General features: G+C 39.1%; 1 protein-coding gene across 1 annotated transcript; it reads left to right on the top strand.

The window, feature by feature from the left end:
- Nucleotides 1-8,138: 8,138 nt before the first annotated feature.
- LOC148998977 (uncharacterized) lies at nucleotides 8,139-8,615 on the top strand. The gene has a single exon (XM_089141563.1). It carries the CDS (start codon nucleotides 8,139-8,141, stop codon nucleotides 8,613-8,615), a length of 477 nt encoding a protein of 158 aa, XP_088997689.1.
- The last annotated feature ends 11,952 nt before the right edge of the window (nucleotides 8,616-20,567 follow it).

Genomic DNA, 20,567 nt, shown 5'->3' with positions numbered 1-20,567 from the left:
CCCTTAATTTGACTCAGTAAATGACTTAAATGCCCTTACCCCCATTTAACTCATTCAAAAGTTGAAACAAAAATTACTGAAATGCCCTTTAGATTGTGAAATTACAATATGGCCCCAACCTTAACAATTAATCTATTGTAGTGAATAAGGGTAATATGGTAATCACATAGAATTGTATTCATTTACAGTTTTAAATCTTGCAACTTCATGTGCATCTGCAGAACTGTATTCATTTACAGTTTCAAATCTTGCAACTTCAAGTGCATCTGCAGAACTGTACTTATTTACAGTTTCAAATCTTGCAACTTCATGTGCATCTGTAGAACTGTATTCATTTACAGTTTCAAATCTTGCAACTTCAGGTGCATTTAACAATATTTGTGGTGCAAGATTAACAACCACTATGTACAATAAATAAAAACCGTTATTTTTAGATTGGTATGACAAACCACAATTGTTAAGGTAACCTATATGTTATTTGATTCTTATATTCAATAAAATACATACATTTCTATCACGATGCACTTACATTTCAAGATGGAGAAGGTAAACTCCATTATTTACAAAAACGCTCGAGGAGGTACATAGTCTGCTGTCTTTCTTCTCAAAACACAATACTTTAAGCAGAGTCGTTCACAATTACTTCGAGCGGAATCGTGCTGATAACGTGTTATAAAATAAATAGGAAATATAGAATACAAAGAAGAAAGACAAGATGAGTTCAATCAGAATTTGTTCATTTAGTTGAGTGCATTACATATTTATAGTAGAAGGAACATTTACTCTGATATGGAAATATCAGAGTCTACAAAGAAATACAATATATGATTCTTACACACAATAAGATATTCTTGATATGGAAAAATAGATTGCCACCCAAGATAGAAGGTGCATAGAATGTAAATATTGACTACCAACATTGTGTGTTGAAATCACTGAAATCTTCAATTAAGATGGGAATGTGAATCACCAAGATTGTATGCTGAGGTGGTTGAGATCTTCAATTGGAAGTACAATCTCTTTGGGGTAATGGACATCCATAATAAATATTATTTATAACAGTGCTGACTTCTAGCCAAATAATTAGCAAGACTGGCACATTTAGAAGTAGATACACAATGATTTACCTTAATAAGTAGAGAACTACAATGGGATGCCACTAGATGTCCTAGATATAGATTTAAAATTTAAAAATTTTCATTGTTTGTTGTAATTGGTGCTAGGCTAATCTATATTCTCTTCCTAGTTTTCTTATATCATTGTTGAGAATAGAACTAGTGAAGTTGGGTGTATTGGGTGCAACTGAAGTTGCGGGTTGAGTGGTTTGGTTTCCAATTTGTCTGGTTTTGTATTTCTTTTTCGCTTTAATATCAATGACCTTTTAGCCTTTTTTTTCTTTTCATTATCATTTTCAAACAATTTTTCATTTATACCAAACTTATTTTTTATTTTATAATTTATTATCTACAAAAGTCACCAAACCATTTTTCAATATTGTACTTATTTCTTTTAAATAGGCATGATAGAGAATTGGGATTGATTAAAAAAAAAAAAAGCCTTCATCTTAATTTCCGGCTTAGGTATAATAGTCTTTTTTGTATCAATTCTCATTTTCAATTTTTTTCTATTTAAAAGAAACAAATATAAGAATTTTTTTTTTGGTAAAAAAGGAAAAATAGTTTGGTAGTTTTTTTTTTAGAATAAATTATAGAATGAAAAATAAGTTCCACGTGTCAAAATGAAAATTTGATAAAAAATGATAAAGAGAATTGAGAATTTAAGTTGTCAAGATTGGGGAGTGAGAAAAATGAGAAACAATAGAGTTTTCATAAAAAGAATGTATATCTACTATACCTTCAATTTGCATTTAGATTTTAAATAACTAGAACAACAATGAATAGAATGAATTTTTGTTTTAAAATCTATAATAGACTTATAATCTATTATGAATTTTGGAGGTTTTTCATTTCTTTTAAAAAGAAATAGAATTTAAAATGATACCAAATGCATAAAAAAATGAAGAAAAAAAAAAAAAAATGAGACTCAGAATTAATACAAAAAGGTCTAATGGCCCCCTCCCAGCCATTTGAAAAAAAAAAATGGTTACTTTCCTTATTTTCTCCTATTTTCTTTTCTTTCCACATGTAAAATATCTTATCTGCCCCTCCACCTCCCAAAATAAATAAATTTGGTAAAGATAAAGATAATATAAATGTTATTATCCAGAATTATTCAACCGTTACAATTAAAATTTGAAAGAATAAATAGTTAAATTCCAACTATAAACTAACTCATAATCCCTAAGATTGTTCGTTATTTATTCTATCATCTTTCCTTTCCTATTTCTTTTTTGCTCTTTCTTCACTCCTCACACCTCACATGCAATTTAAGAAAAATTTAGAAAAGCTAAATGTTGGAGTTTATTCTCCACAATCAGGTATTTTCTTTCTCTTTCTGGATTTTTTCCCTATCTCTTTATGGATTTTGTTTTTGTTATTATTTTTATTTGATTTTATATATATTTTTTCATTTTTTTTGTTATTCTTTATATTTGATTTAATACTGTGAATGAAATCTCTGTAATAAGGTAACTAAATACCATGATTGGTTTGATATGCATCTAGCCTTCTATTACTGAAATCATGTATTTGATCTTTCAGTAATGTTGATTCTATAAATATATCTTTATTAACAATCCTCATGCTTTAATTTACCTAAATTTTGTAATTGTAAAATATCATTTTAAAAATAAAAAACTACCCATATTTTTAACGTGCAGGCCCACGTTTGTAATATGATAAAATAAGCTAAAGGTGAGACTCAGGGCCCCCCCCAGAATGTGTGGTGAAAAAGTGTCACTGCTCTCTCGACAAGGAGGTGATTCAGATTGTTATTATTTGCACCTCCCTCCCTCCTCAAAAAAAAAAAAAAAAAAAATGTTGAATCCTGGCTCCGCCTCTGGCCCTAAGTCTAATTTTCATATCCTTCCTGAAGGATCCTACAAGTTGTCTGTGACACTTCCAAACCCAATCACATGAAATCTAACATGCTGAGAATAAAATCTTCTATAGTGTGAGTATCATGTTAGATTTTATATAATTGGTTTCTAGGTCCCCTTCGAGGTTCTTGTATAAGAAGCTGATCAGACTAATTTAACTTTGTCAAGTCAACAAGTTAAATTCAATTCTCTATCCAATCATAATTATGATCATGCCTCATGTGGGGATACAATACTTAAAAAGCCCAAGGATGGGGGAAGCAGAACCTCTCCACCCAAGCAAGTCGTTTCCCCATCCTCATACATTCACAGTTGGGCTGACACAGGCCTGTCCATGTACTATAGGCAGCCCATGTGTGAGGGTGGGAGAATGGAAGGACGAGCTGCCTGGGTGGAGAGGATCTGGACTTGTGAATCTTATCTTGTACAAGAAGGTCCAAATGTCCAAGGAATCAATCAAATGATGAATCTCCACCGTGTGTCTTATGTTGGTTTCATGCGTTTGATTCTTACGATGTCTTAGATTTCCTTATATAAGGAAAAGATCCAGATTGGTGAAATAATAGAAAAAGAGGAGAGATAAATGTAGGAAAGGTGCTCAAGTAATGGGTAAACAACCCTTAACCTTCCCTGCCTAGTAAATGACATACCCTACATGGCCTTTTCTTTATCTATGTCATCAATATGAAATCTAAAGTTGTATAACCCATTACTGGCAATTAGTATAAATTATACATATGCCAAATAAGTAACTATTGATATTCATAAATATTTTAGGATATTATTAACAAAAATCAAAATAAATTTTTTCTTCTATCTAGGTTAGATTGATATTTTTGCTCATACTTCTTATAGCATAATAAGTTTCTTGGAATACAATATAGTGTACATAAGCTCACTACTCTTGAAGGCTTGAAGCATGATTAACTCATTATTTTTGAAGAACAAATAATTTTTTTTCATAATATCGACTTCCTCGAAGTTTGAGGACATTGAGAATAGAAAAGAATTACAGAGCCTAAAAGAATATTATCTCTCTTGAAAAACCTATATATTGAACTTCGTCAAACAACAAGAAGAAGAAGAAGCCTTGTTCCAACTGATTAGCTACGTGGATTCTTGCCTTCCAATTAGCTCTATTTGATGCCATGCTAGACACAAGGCCTAAGTTATGCATTTCCTTTCTCACCATTTCTCTTAATGTTATCTTAACTCTGCCCCTGGCTTTTCTAATTCCTTCAATTTGGATTATATCACTTCTCTAAACAAGGGCATTTACAAACCTATCTTGAACGTGGCCGTGCCACCTTAAACGACTTTCTCGTAGCTTATCACTTATCATAGCTACTCCTAGACCAACTCTAATATGATCATTTACTATCTTATCCTTCCTAGTTTTACCACTCATCAATCTTTGCATTCTCATTTTTGTTACACTAAGTTTATCTACACGATTCTTTTTAACGATGTAAGAATCTGCACCATACAACATAGCTCGTCTAACGACGGTCCTATATAATTTTCCTTTAAGTTTTCAAGGAATACGTCGATCACACAAGACTTTGGATGCACCTCTAACCTATTTTAATTCTTTAGAAAACATGATCCTCTATCATCTTTTTTTATTTATGATTGAATCAAGGTATCTAAACAATTACTTTGATGAATCTCCTTATCATCAAACCTCTTACCCAAAAAAAAAAGAGAGAATATTTTACATGGCACCCACTATTATTAGGGTAAAACTAGTGACCACCCACTATTATGTTTTAAATAACATGGCACCCACTGTCAAAATTACAAGTTACACACAGTTTAGTTTTTCTATCAAGTGATAGGAAGAATGACCTAAATGCCCTTACCCCCATTTAACTCATTTAAAGTTTGGCATGACATTATTGCCCTTAATTTGACTCAGTAAATGACTTAAATGCCCTTACCCCCATTTAACTCATTCAAAAGTTGAAACAAAAATTACTGAAATGCCCTTTAGATTGTGAAATTACAATATGGCCCCAACCTTAACAATTAATCTATTGTAGTGACTAAGGGTAATATGGTAATCACATAGATTTAGTTAATTTTCTTCTGAAATTTACAGTAAACTACCCCAAGAGTTATTGAATTTACGGTATAAGACCAAAACCCTAGCCCACTAGCTATTGTTTGAGTCGCAGCGGAGTTGCAACAATGCAGGTTTGCTAAAATAGTGAACATGACTCAGAGGAATTGAACCTGAATAGATTGTGAGGAAGGAACAATGGTAACCTATTCGATTTTGTCATTCCCTTTGGTATTTTATCTGAAAATCGAATGCGAGAGAACCCGAGAGCTACTACAATTTTACTCAAGAAAAGACCAAAGAAATCATTGGAACTCAAATCCAAATTTGTCTAGGGTTCTAAATCCCTGGGCTTAACGGTTTCCCTACGTTCCTTTGCAACCTAAGTTCATTGAAAATGAAGATGGGTGCCAAAAATCTCTTTGCCCACCATCCTTTGCTAGAAATCTCTCATGGAAGACAATAGCTTTGTTGTGTTGAAACTCTTCTTCGCATCTTGTTTGTGAATTTTAAAAGTAACCGCAAGCGCACGGTATCGTGTAGCTAACGGGTCGATCTCAAGGAGATATGCCACTTATAATTCAACTTCTTAATAGTAATGCGAGAGTGGAATGATTCAATTTTTGTTAACTAATTAACTAAACTAAACGATCCTAATCTATATGTCTAATGCAATCGAATTGAAACGAAAAATAAATTAAACACAATCAATGCATAAATAAAAGACATGAAAAAAATGCGAACAATAACAAAGCAATAAACAAAGAAATAAACAAAGCAATAAAAGGAAAAGGAAATAGCTAAAATGCAGATGCAACACCACCCGTCACCAGAAGCGAGGGCACGACTGTAGGCTTGCTCCGGTTATGTGGTCCGAGATAATGAATGAATAGGCAGAAAGTAAATAACAGAAAGTAAATAACAAAGCAATAAAAAGAAAATGAAATAGCTAAAATGCAGATGCAACACCACCCGTCACCAGAAGCAGAGGCACGACTGTAGGCTTGCTCCGGTTATGTGGTCCGAGATGATGAATGAATAGGCAGAAAGTAAATAACAAAGCAATAAACAAAGCAATTAAAGGAAAATGAAGCCTTAACCAAAGAGAGGCACGACTGTAGGCATCTCTGATCAAGGATCCAGGGGAAGGGAGAACAATAAATAATGCTGAAAGTAAATCCTAAAATAAGAATATGGAGGTAGATAGAAGCGGGAATGGAGGGAGGAGAGAAGATTAATAAAAAAAATTACTTAGTTGCGAATTGAACAAATGATTCGAATCTCAACCAACCCTAACAACCAGATCTAGATCTAGAATGATCTAGATCTGCAATTGCTAGACCCAGAGAAAAACGAATCTAAAAACTTGAAACTTGAACTTGAAACTTGAACTTGAATTGCATTACATAAAAATTAAATCTAAACATTGAATCTAGAAATTTAAAATCTCACAACTGCAAGCAAAGAAAACTAGAGAAAGCCTAAATAAACTGAAGAGAGAAGAAAGAATGCTACTACTGAGCTCTAGAACATGTTCCCTTTTGATGGAGTATGCTCTCCTTTTATAGAGTTTACATGAGATATGAAACACGGCTGAATTTGAATAAAACTCAAGGTTTCTATTTGACTCAGCCAATTAGGGTTTTGACGTACTAATCGCGCCAACTTAGAGAAATCAGATGCGTAATTCCACCGTTGGATTTGAGGTTCAAGTAGTCGTGAAGCTCTCCTCCAAAAATCAGCACGATCGGACATCAGATGACAGTTCGATGAAGGGTTTGATCAAAACTGGACAGAGGCATTCAAAAACGGAATTTTTCCTCTTTTTCTTTCTGAATATAATTCTTTTTCCTCTTTTTCTTTCTTTAATTAAATCCAAGATAAGAAATAAGATATTGAGGTATGCAAGGACTCTTTTCCATTTGGACTCTCTCAATAATATCTCTGTAGATTTGATTTAAAATCTTAGCCGTAGATCAAATTTGCCTTCTTTATCTCTTTAATATTTCGGAGTTGGCCCATAATCACACATCTCTAGCCCATCATGCTCTAGATCAGGCCCATTTTCGCATTTGAGAATTTGAATGGACTTCTTGACGTGTAAAATAGCATGATTCAAGCCCAAAACTCCAAATATTTGCTTAAATCTTGAAAAGTCCTAAAATCTGCAAAAACAACATAAAACCCAAGGTAACTCCACTCTAAGTGTATAAAATGCATGCTTTATGCCCTAAGATTTCACACATAAATGTGCTAATCAGATTCCCCCACACTTAGACTAAGCTTGTCCTCAAGCAAAAATTAAAGAAAAATACAAATGCAGGTAAGAAACTAGTGCAACAAAATAAATCTTAACTCACTTTCGTAAGAATCACGGTTACACTTAGCATGTGCAACAGGCCTTTAAACCATTAGGTTACCCCTAGAGGACGAGTTTTGTCTCGTGGATGTTTGCAGTGAATGTACATCCAAAATTCCAATTTTAGCTCAAAATAAAACATTGTAAATTCCAACTCTAACAATTGGTAAGTACTCATACAAGATCAATAGTTATGACAATTTTTCTCACCATTGATTTAAGATCCCCCACACTTGAACTTTATTACCCCATATTGATTCTTGAGACTTAGCATATATCTCAATCAAGGACTCACCTTATATCTTTCAAGTACACCTCTCCTTTAAGTAAAACCACTCATAAAGTAAGGGGACCAAGGACTAAGGTTTTGAAGTATTTTTGACCAAACAATTTTACCAAGGCGATGACACTTGTATTTATTTCTCTTTTTTTTTTCTTTTGAGTAGTGAACTCTACATTACTCCACTACGATTGGCTTGGATGACATGGTGGAGTAGACACTAGAAACCCAAGTTACTTTGTAGCTTTGCTTTGCATATGCCCACATAGACAGTGATGCGAGAGTTCTTTTCAATAATCTCCTTCCTAAGAGTTTCGATCAAGTCACCTCGATTCCTGAGTCGGAGTGCCCTGTCTAGTTCCAAGGAATTCAGGGATTTGAAGGAATCGAGAAGACCCAAAAAGCGATACTTACAAGGCCTCCGTATCATTTACCACCCATGCCACCCGATTGGAATCTATTCCTAAGTGATGCTGCATTCAAACCTGACTCCAATATAATGGGCCTGGGCTTTGTAATCTATAAGGCTGATGGGGTCGTGCTTCAGGCGGGTTCAAAAAAGGACCTCTTCGCTTCAGCGATTGTTGGTGAGGCACTGGCTTTGAGACTTGCAATGCTGGCTGCAGTTGGAAATTCACTTGATAAATGCCTCTTCATGTCGGACTGTGAGACATTGGTTAAGCTTCTTAATCACCCGGCACCAAATGTTCTTTTGGAAATGGATCCAATCTTCGTTGATATTAACAACATCAAATCCTCCTTTGCGGAATATAGGTTTGATGTAATTCCTAGATCAAGTAAAACTGTTGCTCATGATCTAGCCCGGAAGGCTATGTCGACTGTGGGCTCGACTGTTTGGCCTAATTCCTCTCCTTGGTTGAAATCTTCAACCTTGGCTTTTGCCCCCATTGAATGAAATTGAGATCTTTCTACCAAAAAAAAAAAAAAAAAACTTTTACTTTCTACCATTTTTTTTTTTGGTGTCATGCCATACACAAAATTGATCTCAACTTTTAGCCAAAGAAACAAGGACCCACAAAACTCATAGATGGTCCAACGCCTTAAGTTAAGGGCCTTTTATTTTTCTAAGGAAACTCTCATCTCAACATATATACAAGTTACCTTCCTCTCAACAGGGTTTTTATGTGTTCATGATGGGTACCAAAATCACTCTCATTTCACACATCATAGCAATTGAAAGAATATGTATACTAACCAAAAGTCAAAGTTAAACTCTACAAAGAAGCTATACCCCCCCCCCCCCACTTAAGTAATGCAATGTCCTCAATGCATGCATGCTAAACAAGGAAGACAAGTGAGGGGTATACCTTTCAGTCAAGATGTGTTTATCATGGGAAGCTTTTGTCTTATCTTCAATAGCAATGTATGATGGGGAAGGCACTCCAAATAAGAAAAACCATGAATAGAAAAGTCATCCCTAAAGACTTCAAGAAAAACATTCACCATGTAAAAGAAAATTCTCATCATACGTTGAGGTTTTCTAGAAGGTTTTGCATCTTTCATAAGATGAATATGATGTTGTAAAATGGAAGAGCTTAGACCTTTGATATTTGTGATAGACCAACCCAATAGTTCTATATTATTATTCAACAGTGTGATCAACTCTTCTGCTTTGTCAAAAGTTAAATTAAAGACAACAATAACAGGAAGAGTATTATCTTGTTCCAATAAAGCATACTTCAAATTAGAAAGCAACTTTTTCAATTGTAGCCGAGGGGGGGGGGGGGGGGGGGGGTTCAATTATTGAGGGCTTGGGGATAGAGATGGAGATGGATAGAGGTTCAATAGGCTCTAAAGGTGTGTGAAAATTTGAGACTTCAGAAAAGAAAGTTTCACTATCATCATCCAACATATCCATACATTCTTGAAATTCAGAATCAAAATCAATCTCAAAGTTGGTAATCACATCATTAGGAAAATCAAAAGATTCCTCAAGCATATTGATCTCTTCTTCTATTTGTGGTTGTTTCCCTATCCTAAACATATTAAACTCCACAGTTCGATTTCCAAAAGACAACCGTAAAAGACCATTTCGACAATTGATTAATGCATTACTAGTAGCCAAAAATGGTCTTCCTAGAATTATTGGGATTTCATCTTTGATTGAAAATGGTTTAGTATCTAGCACAATGAAATCAACTGGAAAAATAAATTCTCCCACTTTCAGTAAAACATCTTCAACCATCCCTTTGGGAATCTTAATTGACTTATCTGCCAACTGAAGAGTAGTTCTAGTTGCTTTTAATTCTCCCAACCCTAATTGTTTATAAACATGGTAAGGCAAAAGATTCACACTTGCATCAAGATCAAGTAAAGCATGTTCAATGTGTGTATTGCCTATGACACAAGCTGTCACGCCCTCCCAGCCGGTACCCTATCTGGCATACCCGAGAGTGTGATCCACAGCCCGAAGATCAGGTATCGAGTGATCAACCTCCCACATAAACAATAACATAATCATGAACAACCATAACAAGAGTGCGGAAGATAAATCATAGATCCAATAATGAAAGAATGAATCATAACCGAATCAGAATAATAGATATAATCAGAGTATCAAACAGATAAGTAAAGTGAAGCAAAAATCCCACTTTACATCCAGCGGAAAAGTAGCTCGAAAGAATAAACTAGATAAAAGCTAATCCCAGTAGCAAGTACATTGGGTAACTAAATTATTCTCCACTTTGTAGACGACATCCTTGTAGGTGTAGATCTCATAAATAGCACAAGGACGCTTCCACTCAATGGTCGGACTAAGCATCGTACGGAGCATAACCACCCGTGGGATCTTCAGAGTAATTGTGGTAACCGCAATCACCTTCCTGGAGATATGTCTCTTCGCCTTGCGCTTCCTCATAGGGACCGTCATAGTATTCCGTACCTGCAGGATAGTCTAACAACATTGTACAATAAAGGAATGAGTTTCAAAGAAACTCGCATGAAGGCGATTAAAATCCATAATAACATAAATGGCAGGATTCCGGAACAATCATAAATGCAATATGATATGAGACAAACAATGAATGAATGATTCTAACTCTATGTATGCTGGTCTCTATTGGCAGACATGCTTTAAGTCATAGCACCGTACTTCTTTAGGAAAGTCCACTCACATCCTCAACCATTTAAGATATCTTGGATTCCCTCCAACCATTTAAGATATCTCGGGCGACCGATTGGTAATGGGTCCTTCATCCCTCAGGACAAACCTTGGCAGGGGGTTAAGTCAACACACTCTCTCACAACCATTTGGTATAAGTCTGGCGCATGTCGTGGTAATACCTAGCCAAATGCAAGTCTTCTACTTGGTTACATCAAGTCAGATCCAGATACTTCCATTCCTCGTCCCCGACGATCCTTTCCGGTATCCTTCACACTAGAGTCAGCGTATCCTATGGCACCGACCAACTCGGACTACGGACTCATCAACCCTATTGGTTATCCACATATGGTAAACGGGAAGCTCTCACGTCCTTTCACGGGTTGGTTACCGGTCTTAAGCGCCCGTGAGCCCAAGTCTAACCATATGCAACCCTACCAACAAATGGCCCCCACAATGTGATTCCCTGTCCTCTCACGGGTTGGTTACCGGTCTTGAGCGCCCATGAATCCCCATTGCTACCACGGGTCGTTCGGTCTCAATACCCCTCCGATTAGGGTCTGACATAACAGGACATCCTAGCCAAACACTACTAGACAATCCTATATATGTCATCCAACAGTTTAGGAAGGTGTCCAGAGGGCATCTCCGGAAACATCCCATAATATTTCCGTAGTAGTCCAAGGACAGAAATGTCAAAAGGACACCTCTCCTTTCCAAACCATACGTAAGCATACACATGCATCAATTCATATCATCACATATATGGTAACTCCATATATGGAAAGAAATCAGTATAATAATCACTTGTATAACATTGGTAAGTAAATCATACATGAATCAATTCAATATGAATAAGTAATGCTACTGTAATCAAAGTTATGCAACAGTAGTATATCATTGTAAGAATCTAATTTAAGAAACATATTAATGATATTCAAATATAGAAACTAGATTCATGCTATCTATGTAATTAAGGAAATAACCATCCTTACCTTTTATAACTCGCAAAGAATCCTAAGAAATCAAGTAAGATCTTGGCAAACTTGAGAAGAAGGTCCTAAACAAGTATATACAACATATTAGGAAAGATCCCTAACAGAAAATATAGCAAAACATCCGAAACAGACCAATTCTGGAGTTGCTGTACTCATTGGTCGAGTGGATTGGTCGAGTGGTCCAACGACCAATCAGTCGACCAATGCAGACGGTAGCTTAGAAAATCAGAGTTTTGAGATATGAAATCCGAATTTGGTGGTTCAAAAGGGTACTAATCAAGGGGTAGACTACATCAGTAGTATTCTAACATAAAGGGGACCTCAAAACACTAATCAAATCAAGGTATCAAGATCCAAATTAGGAAACAAAAAGTTACCATAAATAAATCAAACATGGATCTTGATGAATTTTGAAATAGAAAACAAGGACAAGAACAATAGGAGGATGGATCATTGCTTTCGGTAATGAAAACATGAAAACATGCATAGGTCTTCATAGAATAAGGCTTAGAAGCATAAATCTAAATAAGGAAATAAAACCTACCATATATGTACTATCATGCATCATGAAGAACACATAGTAAGGTAGAAGAGAACAACTAGAATTCTATGGATTATGGATCATAGAAAGAAAACACAACCATTAACCACTAACATGATCAATGAAAGAAGATCCAAAGAGATCAGAATTCAGATTAGGAAATTAACAGAGATTAAATCATGGTTTGATCATGAATCCTTCAAAAGCTTGCAATGATCATGGTTAAGATCATTGTTCTAGCCTTAAATCCTTAGGATGATCATGAGAACATGTTCAGAGATGTTTGCAACAGAGGATGCAGCATCTCTTCTACTGTCTCAACTCAAAAAGGAAAGAAAAACAAAGATGGAGGAGAAGAAGAGAGAGTAGACATACCTTTTGATGCAAAAAGAAGAGTTCCGACGAAGATCCGCCAAGAAAACTCCAAGGATGCAAGAGAGATGACTTGCAGAGGTCTTTGGTTCGTTCCGAGAGGGTTTGGAGGCAGCAAATACGAAGTGGACTCGAGGTTAGACTTAAATAGAGCAAGAATCAACCTAATTGCCAAAGACAAGCACCCATTGGTCGAGTGGATTGGTCGACGGCCCGATCGACCAATCGGTCGACCAATGCAGACAAACAAGGCCAAAACAGGGAATTGAAGGCCCAGATCAAATCCAAACCTAAAGGGGTTTTGCACACAAGTCAAGTGACTTACCTAGTAGGTAGAAATGCCTTCAAACCAAGATAGAGAGCACTCCAAGTCCATCAACTAATTAGATCTTCATCAGGGATTCTGTTTCCATAAATAGAACCTCATCATCAACCTTCATGGATTCAAAGCCGGACACCAAGTCCTCTCTTTGGGATGGCCCAAAGCTGACTTCTTACTTTACTTCGGTCATCGGACCTACAAATAACAAGGTTTCCGGGTCAAGGTTAGGGCTGGGTTTCACATTCTCCCCCCTTAAAGAAATTTCGTCCCCGAAATTGAAAGCGTACTGTGCTTCCAAAGAGGTAAGGAAACTTCTCCTTCATGTCTTCTTCCTTCTCCCAAGAAGCTTCTTCAGGGGTATGGTTCTTCCACCGAATCTTCACCAAAGGAATGGCGCGATTCCGCAGTCGCTTGTCCTTCCTATCCGGGATTTCGGCCGGTTCTTCGTCATAGGTCAAATCAGCACTAAGTCCTTCAGGTGCTTGCTGCAAAATGTGTTCCGGATTCTCTATGTATTTTCGGAGCATCGAAATATGGAACACATTGTGCACACCAGCAAGAGAGACGGAGGTAATGCTAATCGATACGCAACAGGTCCAACCTTTTCCAAAATCTCGAAAGGTCCAATGTAACGAGGGCTAAGCTTTCCCTTAACATTGAATCTCATCACACCCTTCATTGGTGAGACCTTCAGAAAAGACTTTCTCTCCAACTTGAAATTCCAAATCGGTCCTTCTCTTATCAGCAGATAAGATTTCTGTCTCGATTGGGCGGACTTAATCCTTTCTCTTATCATATCTACCATAGCACTTGTAGCTTCAATCATCTCGGGACCTAAGACTTTTCTTTCACCTGTCTCGATCCAAGTACAAAGGTGTCCTACAAGTACTACCATACAAAGCCCTGAATGGAGCCATGCCTATTGTTGCTTGATAACTGTTGTTATAGGCAAACTCAACCAAAGCTAGGTGTTCATCCCAATTACCACCCATATCCACCACGCAAGATCTGAGCATGTCTTCCAATGTCTGAATTGTCCGCTCGCATTGTCCATCGACCGTGGATGATGAGCTGTACTCAAGTTCAATTGGGTTCCCAAGGCCTTCGCAAACCTGTTCCAAAACCTTGAGGTGAACCTAGGATCACGATCCGAGACAATACTCAAAGGCACACCATGCAGACGAACCACATTATCCACATAAAGCCCGGCTAGCTTATCCGAGTATGAGTGATCTTCATAGGAATGAAATGGGCTGATTTGGTCAACCTATCAACAATCACCCACACGGTGTCATTGCCTTTACTTGTCCGAGGCAAGCTAGTCACAAAATCCATGGAGATATCTTCCCACTTCCAACTAGGAATAGGAAGGGGTTGAAGTAATCCAGATGGAGGTTGTCGAACGGCTTTCACACGCTGGCAAGTCTCACACTTGGCAACAAAATCATCAACATCCGCCTTTAGACCAATCCACCAAAAATGTTCCTTCAAGTCCTTGTACATCTTGGTGCTTCCCGGGTGTACAGTAAAGACTGACTGGTGTGCTTCCTTCAATATTTCATTCTTAACTTCATCGTTTGCAGGTGCACACACGGTCTTCCTCTAAACAACAAAGCACCATCCATGGATATACCAAAGTCGGGGTCCGACTCAGATTCGAAGAAATCTTCTCAACTTTGGTCAAAAACTCCCCGATCGAACTCTGCAGAGCAACAATCTTATCTCTAAGACCAGATCTTGCCGTCATGGCGAAAGAATAAAATCAGAATTCTCGAGGACGATTTCCAAACCAAAACTCTCAATAGAAGACCACAATGGTAAACTCAAAGCATTTAAATCCAAAGTCTTCTTCTGGTTCTTCCTACTAAGAGCATCGGCAACAACATTTGCTTTCCCAGGATGATACTGAATATCACAATCATAATCGGAGACGAGTTCCAACCATCTCCTTTGTCTCATGTTCAACTCCTTTTGGGTAAAGAAGTATTTCAAACTCTTATGATCCGTGAAAATGGCAATCTTCTCACCGTAAAGATAATGTCTCCAAATCTTCAAAGCAAAGACAACGGCGGCAAGTTCTAGATCGTGAGTGGGGTAATTCCGCTCATAATCCTTCAATTGCCGAGAAGCATAGGCTACGACCTTGCCATGTTGCATCAGTACACAACCCAAACCAATCTTTGACGCATCGGTATAAACTGTCATACCACCGGAACTATCGGGTATAGTCAAAACCGGGGCACTTGTCAATCTATCCTTCAACTCTTGGAAATTCTTCTCACAAGCGTCAGACCAAACAAACTTCTCTTCTTTCCTGGTCAACTTAGTCATAGGAGCAGCCAACCGAGAAAAGTTCTCAATAAACCTTCGGTAGTAACCCGCCAATCCAAGAAAACTTCTTATTTCCGTTCTCGACTTCGGTCTCTCCCAATCAGCCACAGACTTGGACCTTTTCAGGATCGACACGAATACCTTCGGCTGAAACTACATGACCAAGGAAAACCACTCTCTTAAGCCAGAAATCACACTTGCTAAACTTAGCAAACAACTTCTTTTCCCGCAACCTTTGCAAAGTGAAACTTAGATGACACGCATGCTCTTCTACGCTCTTCGAATAGATCAAGATGTCATCAATGAAAACAATCACAAACTTATCAAGCACATCATGAAATACTCGGTTCATGAGGTCCATGAACACCGCAGGAGCATTGGTCAATCCGAAAGGCATGACTCTAAACTCGTAGTGACCATACCGCGTTCGGAAAGCTGTCTTGAAGATATCACTAGACTTCACTTTCAATTGGTGATATCCGGACCTTAAGTCAATCTTCGAGAACACAACTGCACCCTTCAACTGATCGAAGAGATCATCGATTCTGGGCAGCGGATATCTATTCTTGATAGTCAACTTATTCAACTCACGGTAGTCGATGCACAAGCGCATACTACCGTCTTTCTTCTTGACGAACAAGACAAGAGCTCCCCAAGGTGACACACTAGGCTGTACGAAACCTCTATCAATGAGCTCATTCAACTGATTTTGCAACTCTTTCAACTCAGTAGGAGCCATCCTATACGGAGCTTTAGATACCGGAGCGGCACCGGGGACGAGATCAATAGAGAATTCGACATCTCTGTCCGGAGGCACTCCGATAGATCATCGGGGAAGACATCAACAAAGTCGCAGACAACTCGACTTCGTCGACTCTTTTCTCCACTATACCCTTGCCTTCAGATGAAGCATCATCCACTAGGGCATAGACTTGCATCAGGTCAGACAAACACCTTCTTGCAAACCCTTCTCTTTTCACCTTGAAATTCAAAGACCGGACTTCCACATATATGGAACTGAATCTTCTTTGAGGAACAAAGGAACACAGCTTTATGGGCTGTCAGCCAATCAATTCCCAAAATAACATCGAAGTCCTTCATGTCAAGAATCACAAAATTGGCTTCCAAGTTCTTCTCACCAATCAACACAGGACATTTAGATAACCCCTTATCTAGTTTCACAACAGACCAGTAGGTGTACTAATCAATAAACAACTAGACAACTTCTCGGGATTAGGTTAGTCTTCTTGATGAATGCAGATGACATGAACGAATGAGATGCACCCGTATCAAATAAGACAAATGCGAAATAGAAGCGACTAACAATGTACCAGTAATCACATCATGGCTTGGATCCCGCTCGATCGGGAAATACTGAAAACTCTACCGGAGGGAGGAGCAGGAGCACTCTTCACCATCAAGGCGGCAAGCTGTTGGGCGGCCGCTTCCGGACGAGCACGAGCAAAATGACCAGCTTGCTTGCGGGAGAAGCAAACAGGATTGCTGGATCCAACGGGGTGGCTGCAACAGAGGGCTTCGAACAAAAGGCCTTGCACTCGCACTTGCACTTGCACTTGCATTTGCTGGTGATCGGTTTCCGCCGCATCTTGTTTAAACCGGCGGGCTGCTGAAAACCCGTGTTCGACCTACACTCTTAGCCCGAAAGGTAGGAGTGGGGTAGGGTGTAGGTCTCACATAACGACGGTCATTGCGATCCACCAAACCAGAATTCCTTGATCGCCAAGGCTTTTGCACACGAGCACTTTCCTTCTCTCGTTTCTTCCAACTTCTTCGAGTTCTCACACCACTTGAGCATAGCTCACTATAGGCTGGACCGTGAGATAAGCTTTAATGGCGGGCGCAGTCCTTTGAAGAACTTCTTTGCTTTGGCGAGGTCTTCCTTCAAAGAATCCGGAGCAAAGAAATGGAGCTCCTCGAACTTCTGTTGGTACTCCAACACAGACAAAGTTCCTTGAGTCGAATCATAAACTCAGCTTCCTTTGCATCCTTCACCGCCTCGGGAAAGTAGTTCATACAAAAAGCCTCTTTGAATAACTCCCAAGTTACAACTCCTGCATGCAAACCTTCCAAAACAGACGAGTGGAGATCCACCATGCATCGGCTTCTTGTTGCAACTTCTGCTCAACAAACAAAATCTTCCGAGCTTCCGAGCATTGCAGATGCCGGAAAGCCTTCTCCAACTCACGAAGCCACTTGTTAGGAAACAAGGGGTCCTTGGTAACACCATAAAAAGTGGGTACTTGCATCTTCGAAGAAAACTCTCCATCAAAGTAGTATGAGGAGTTCCAGCTAAACCTCCCGCATTCGGGATGCGGCATGAGGATTCACATTAGCACCAGCCCGGGTCTCATTATGCAGAGTCATGAAACCCACCAACATCTGGTTGAACCGAGCTGCTTGCTGCTGCATCATATTGCCCATGATATTGGCAATATCTCCGAAACTTCCAACATTCGGGGCACCGGGATCTCATGAGTACCTCGATCAGCATTTGGTATCTCACCACCTCCATGAGGTACTTCACCACCTCCCTGAGGTACTTCACCACCTCCATGACCACTGGATTCACCACGCCCACTTCTCAGAGTAACCATTCTGCAAAACCGAGAACATCAAAATACCGAATTTCGAAGATTCAACATAAACCACAAGTCCAAATGATTTGAAAACTTAAATCATGCTCAAATATATCCATATAGTCATCAAACAATATTCCATAAGGCAAAAATCACATTTTCCAAAAATTCAACAGCAAATGAGGTCACCGTGACCATTGGTCGAGTGGTTGGTCGAGTGACCCGATCGACCAATCGATCGACCAATGAAGACAGAATACGAAAATTCGCATTATAAGCCTCATTTCCACATTCCAACCTCATTCTAACTTCGTCCAAAGGTGAGAGAGCTCTAGGGAAAATATCCAAGAGTTCCCACAAGTGTTCTTGAGGTGATTTAGTGCTTCAACAACAACAACACAACACACCATCTTCACAAACAAGGTAAATCTCTCATTCTTTCTTCCATTTTCATCTTCTCATGCTTGCATTTCAATAAAACCATGCTTTACTTGTATCCAATGCTAGAAATCATGCTTAGGAATGCTTAGAAACATATTCCCTAGGTTTTAAACACAATGACATGCATAGACAACAAGTTTTAACACATTTGGTGCTCATCTCGCAAAGTTTTATACCGAAATCGATATCTTTAGAAAAACTTCGTTTTCTCTCAAACCGCTTGAAATTTTCGCACGAGATCAAATGCTACATGCTCAAGATGACATTGTAGATAGGTCCATACAATTTGATTTAACCAAATTCAACTTTTCAAAAATCCAATTTTGACCTAAATTGCAAAATCCCCAAATTTCTTCTTGCTGAATTTTTCGCTTTAATCCATGTTTTCGATCGATTTTCATCAAAACAACTTCATAGACATGAAATTCCAAGTATTGTGCACATGCTAGTATGTTCAAATCAAATTTCCCCCAAATTTGAAATTTTCCGAAAAATTACTAAAATACCCTTTTGGCTCAAATCTTGAAATAGCACTAATTGGAAATGTCTCTTGTCTCTTCCACGGATACATTATGCGAGGGGAGGACGAGGAGGAGGTAGAGGTCGAGGGTCGCATCGTAGGTGCTCTCGGGGGCGGAGGTCGGGTTCCTTTCGAGCCCGAGAGAGGAGGTTAGGAGACCGGACCTATTTGACACACCTCAGGCCGAGTTTCTGTACGAGGCCTACTTCAGCTATTGTAACATCGAGATGGGGCGTCTACTTCACTTACGCCAGCTCAGAGCCTTCAGGATCCGGCAGAGGTTCGACACTTTACAGTGGACTCACCTCTTCACCGAGGATTTGCCGGTATACCCGGAGCTAGTGAGGTTGTTCTTCAAGCAACCTTACTTACACGAGGAGGCTCGGGGCCGGGGACATCCACTCGGACTTGTCCTCGGGAGCGGGGTCCTTCGGACTCGGATTCGCTTCTCTACCCGGACATCGGCCGAGATCTTGCAGGGTTCCTTACTACCCACAGCGGTGTGTGGATACCGCCGGAGCGGCACTCGGACAGACCATCCGATGCCGTACGAGCTTCGCGAGATATGCTCTACGCTATGGGATAGCCGCCGATGCTTCACACCGTGGACTAGCGGACGGATGACGGGTTCTGCACGTATTATCGGTCGCATAGTCGGCCGGAACATCATGCCGAAAGCCGGACATCACCATCGGGTCACGGTGATGGAGGCCTTGGTCATTTGCCGCATCTACATGGGCTTCGAGATCGATCTTTCTTACATCATTCAGCAGGTCATGCTTGGACTTAGTTCTGCGGCCTAGCATGCGGAACTTTTGCTATGGGAGGCTTCGACTTTGATCTTCGGGCATTTCGGGGTGAGTTTCGAGGATACTCCGATGGACACTAGATCACGGGGATACCCCATTGGGACTCGGACCATTCGACGATGAGACTACATCGGTTAGAGAGATCTCCTGGTCCGGAGGGTGAGGATGATGATGAATCGAGGGATGAGGATGAGGGATCGGAGGATGGAGGAGAGGATATCGGTCCCGATAGTGATGATCAGGCCGGAGATGATCTGAGATATGCGCGAGGCTGAGCCCGTGCATCACGAGTTTCCTTCATCACACTTCGAGGCGGTGGCCCTTCACATGCGGTTCCGGAGACTTCGGATCTTGGTGCACAGATGAGATCGATGACTTCCATGCTAGAGAGGATGGAGGTCGGGACAGGAGAAGATGTACGAGAGGATGGAGTCTCGACAGGACGAGGATAGAGCATCGGGTGACTCGGCTAGCGAGGAGTTCGGAGCATATAGAGATCGAGTAGATCACCTAGATAGACTGTACCTTAGGATTTCCCATTTATGCATTTCAGATGTAATCATTGTAAAAACTTTTGAAATTAATGAAGTTCATTTTGTTTCTCTTTAATTATTGTATGTTATGCACTTTTCTTTTCCTTGCATTAGTGTCATTTGTTCAAGTATAATTATGGTATGTTATTCGAAATGTTACTGTTATGCCTCAAAGTTCAAGTTTCTAATTCAGTGTTCTATTATTCACTTCTAAGAGTAGAAGAGTCACTTCAGATCAATGACTCAGAATGTTCGGTTGTTGCCTTTTGTGGTTAGGATCTCC

The sequence above is a fragment of the Hakea prostrata genome, unplaced genomic scaffold (genome assembly GCF_041222555.1).
Source record: "Hakea prostrata isolate BN-2017 unplaced genomic scaffold, UWA_Hpros_2 contig_77, whole genome shotgun sequence".
In the NCBI taxonomy this organism is placed as follows: domain Eukaryota; kingdom Viridiplantae; phylum Streptophyta; class Magnoliopsida; order Proteales; family Proteaceae; genus Hakea; species Hakea prostrata.
Note: the sequence above shows the minus strand (reverse complement) of the source record. Positions and strands in the feature narration are given on the sequence as shown.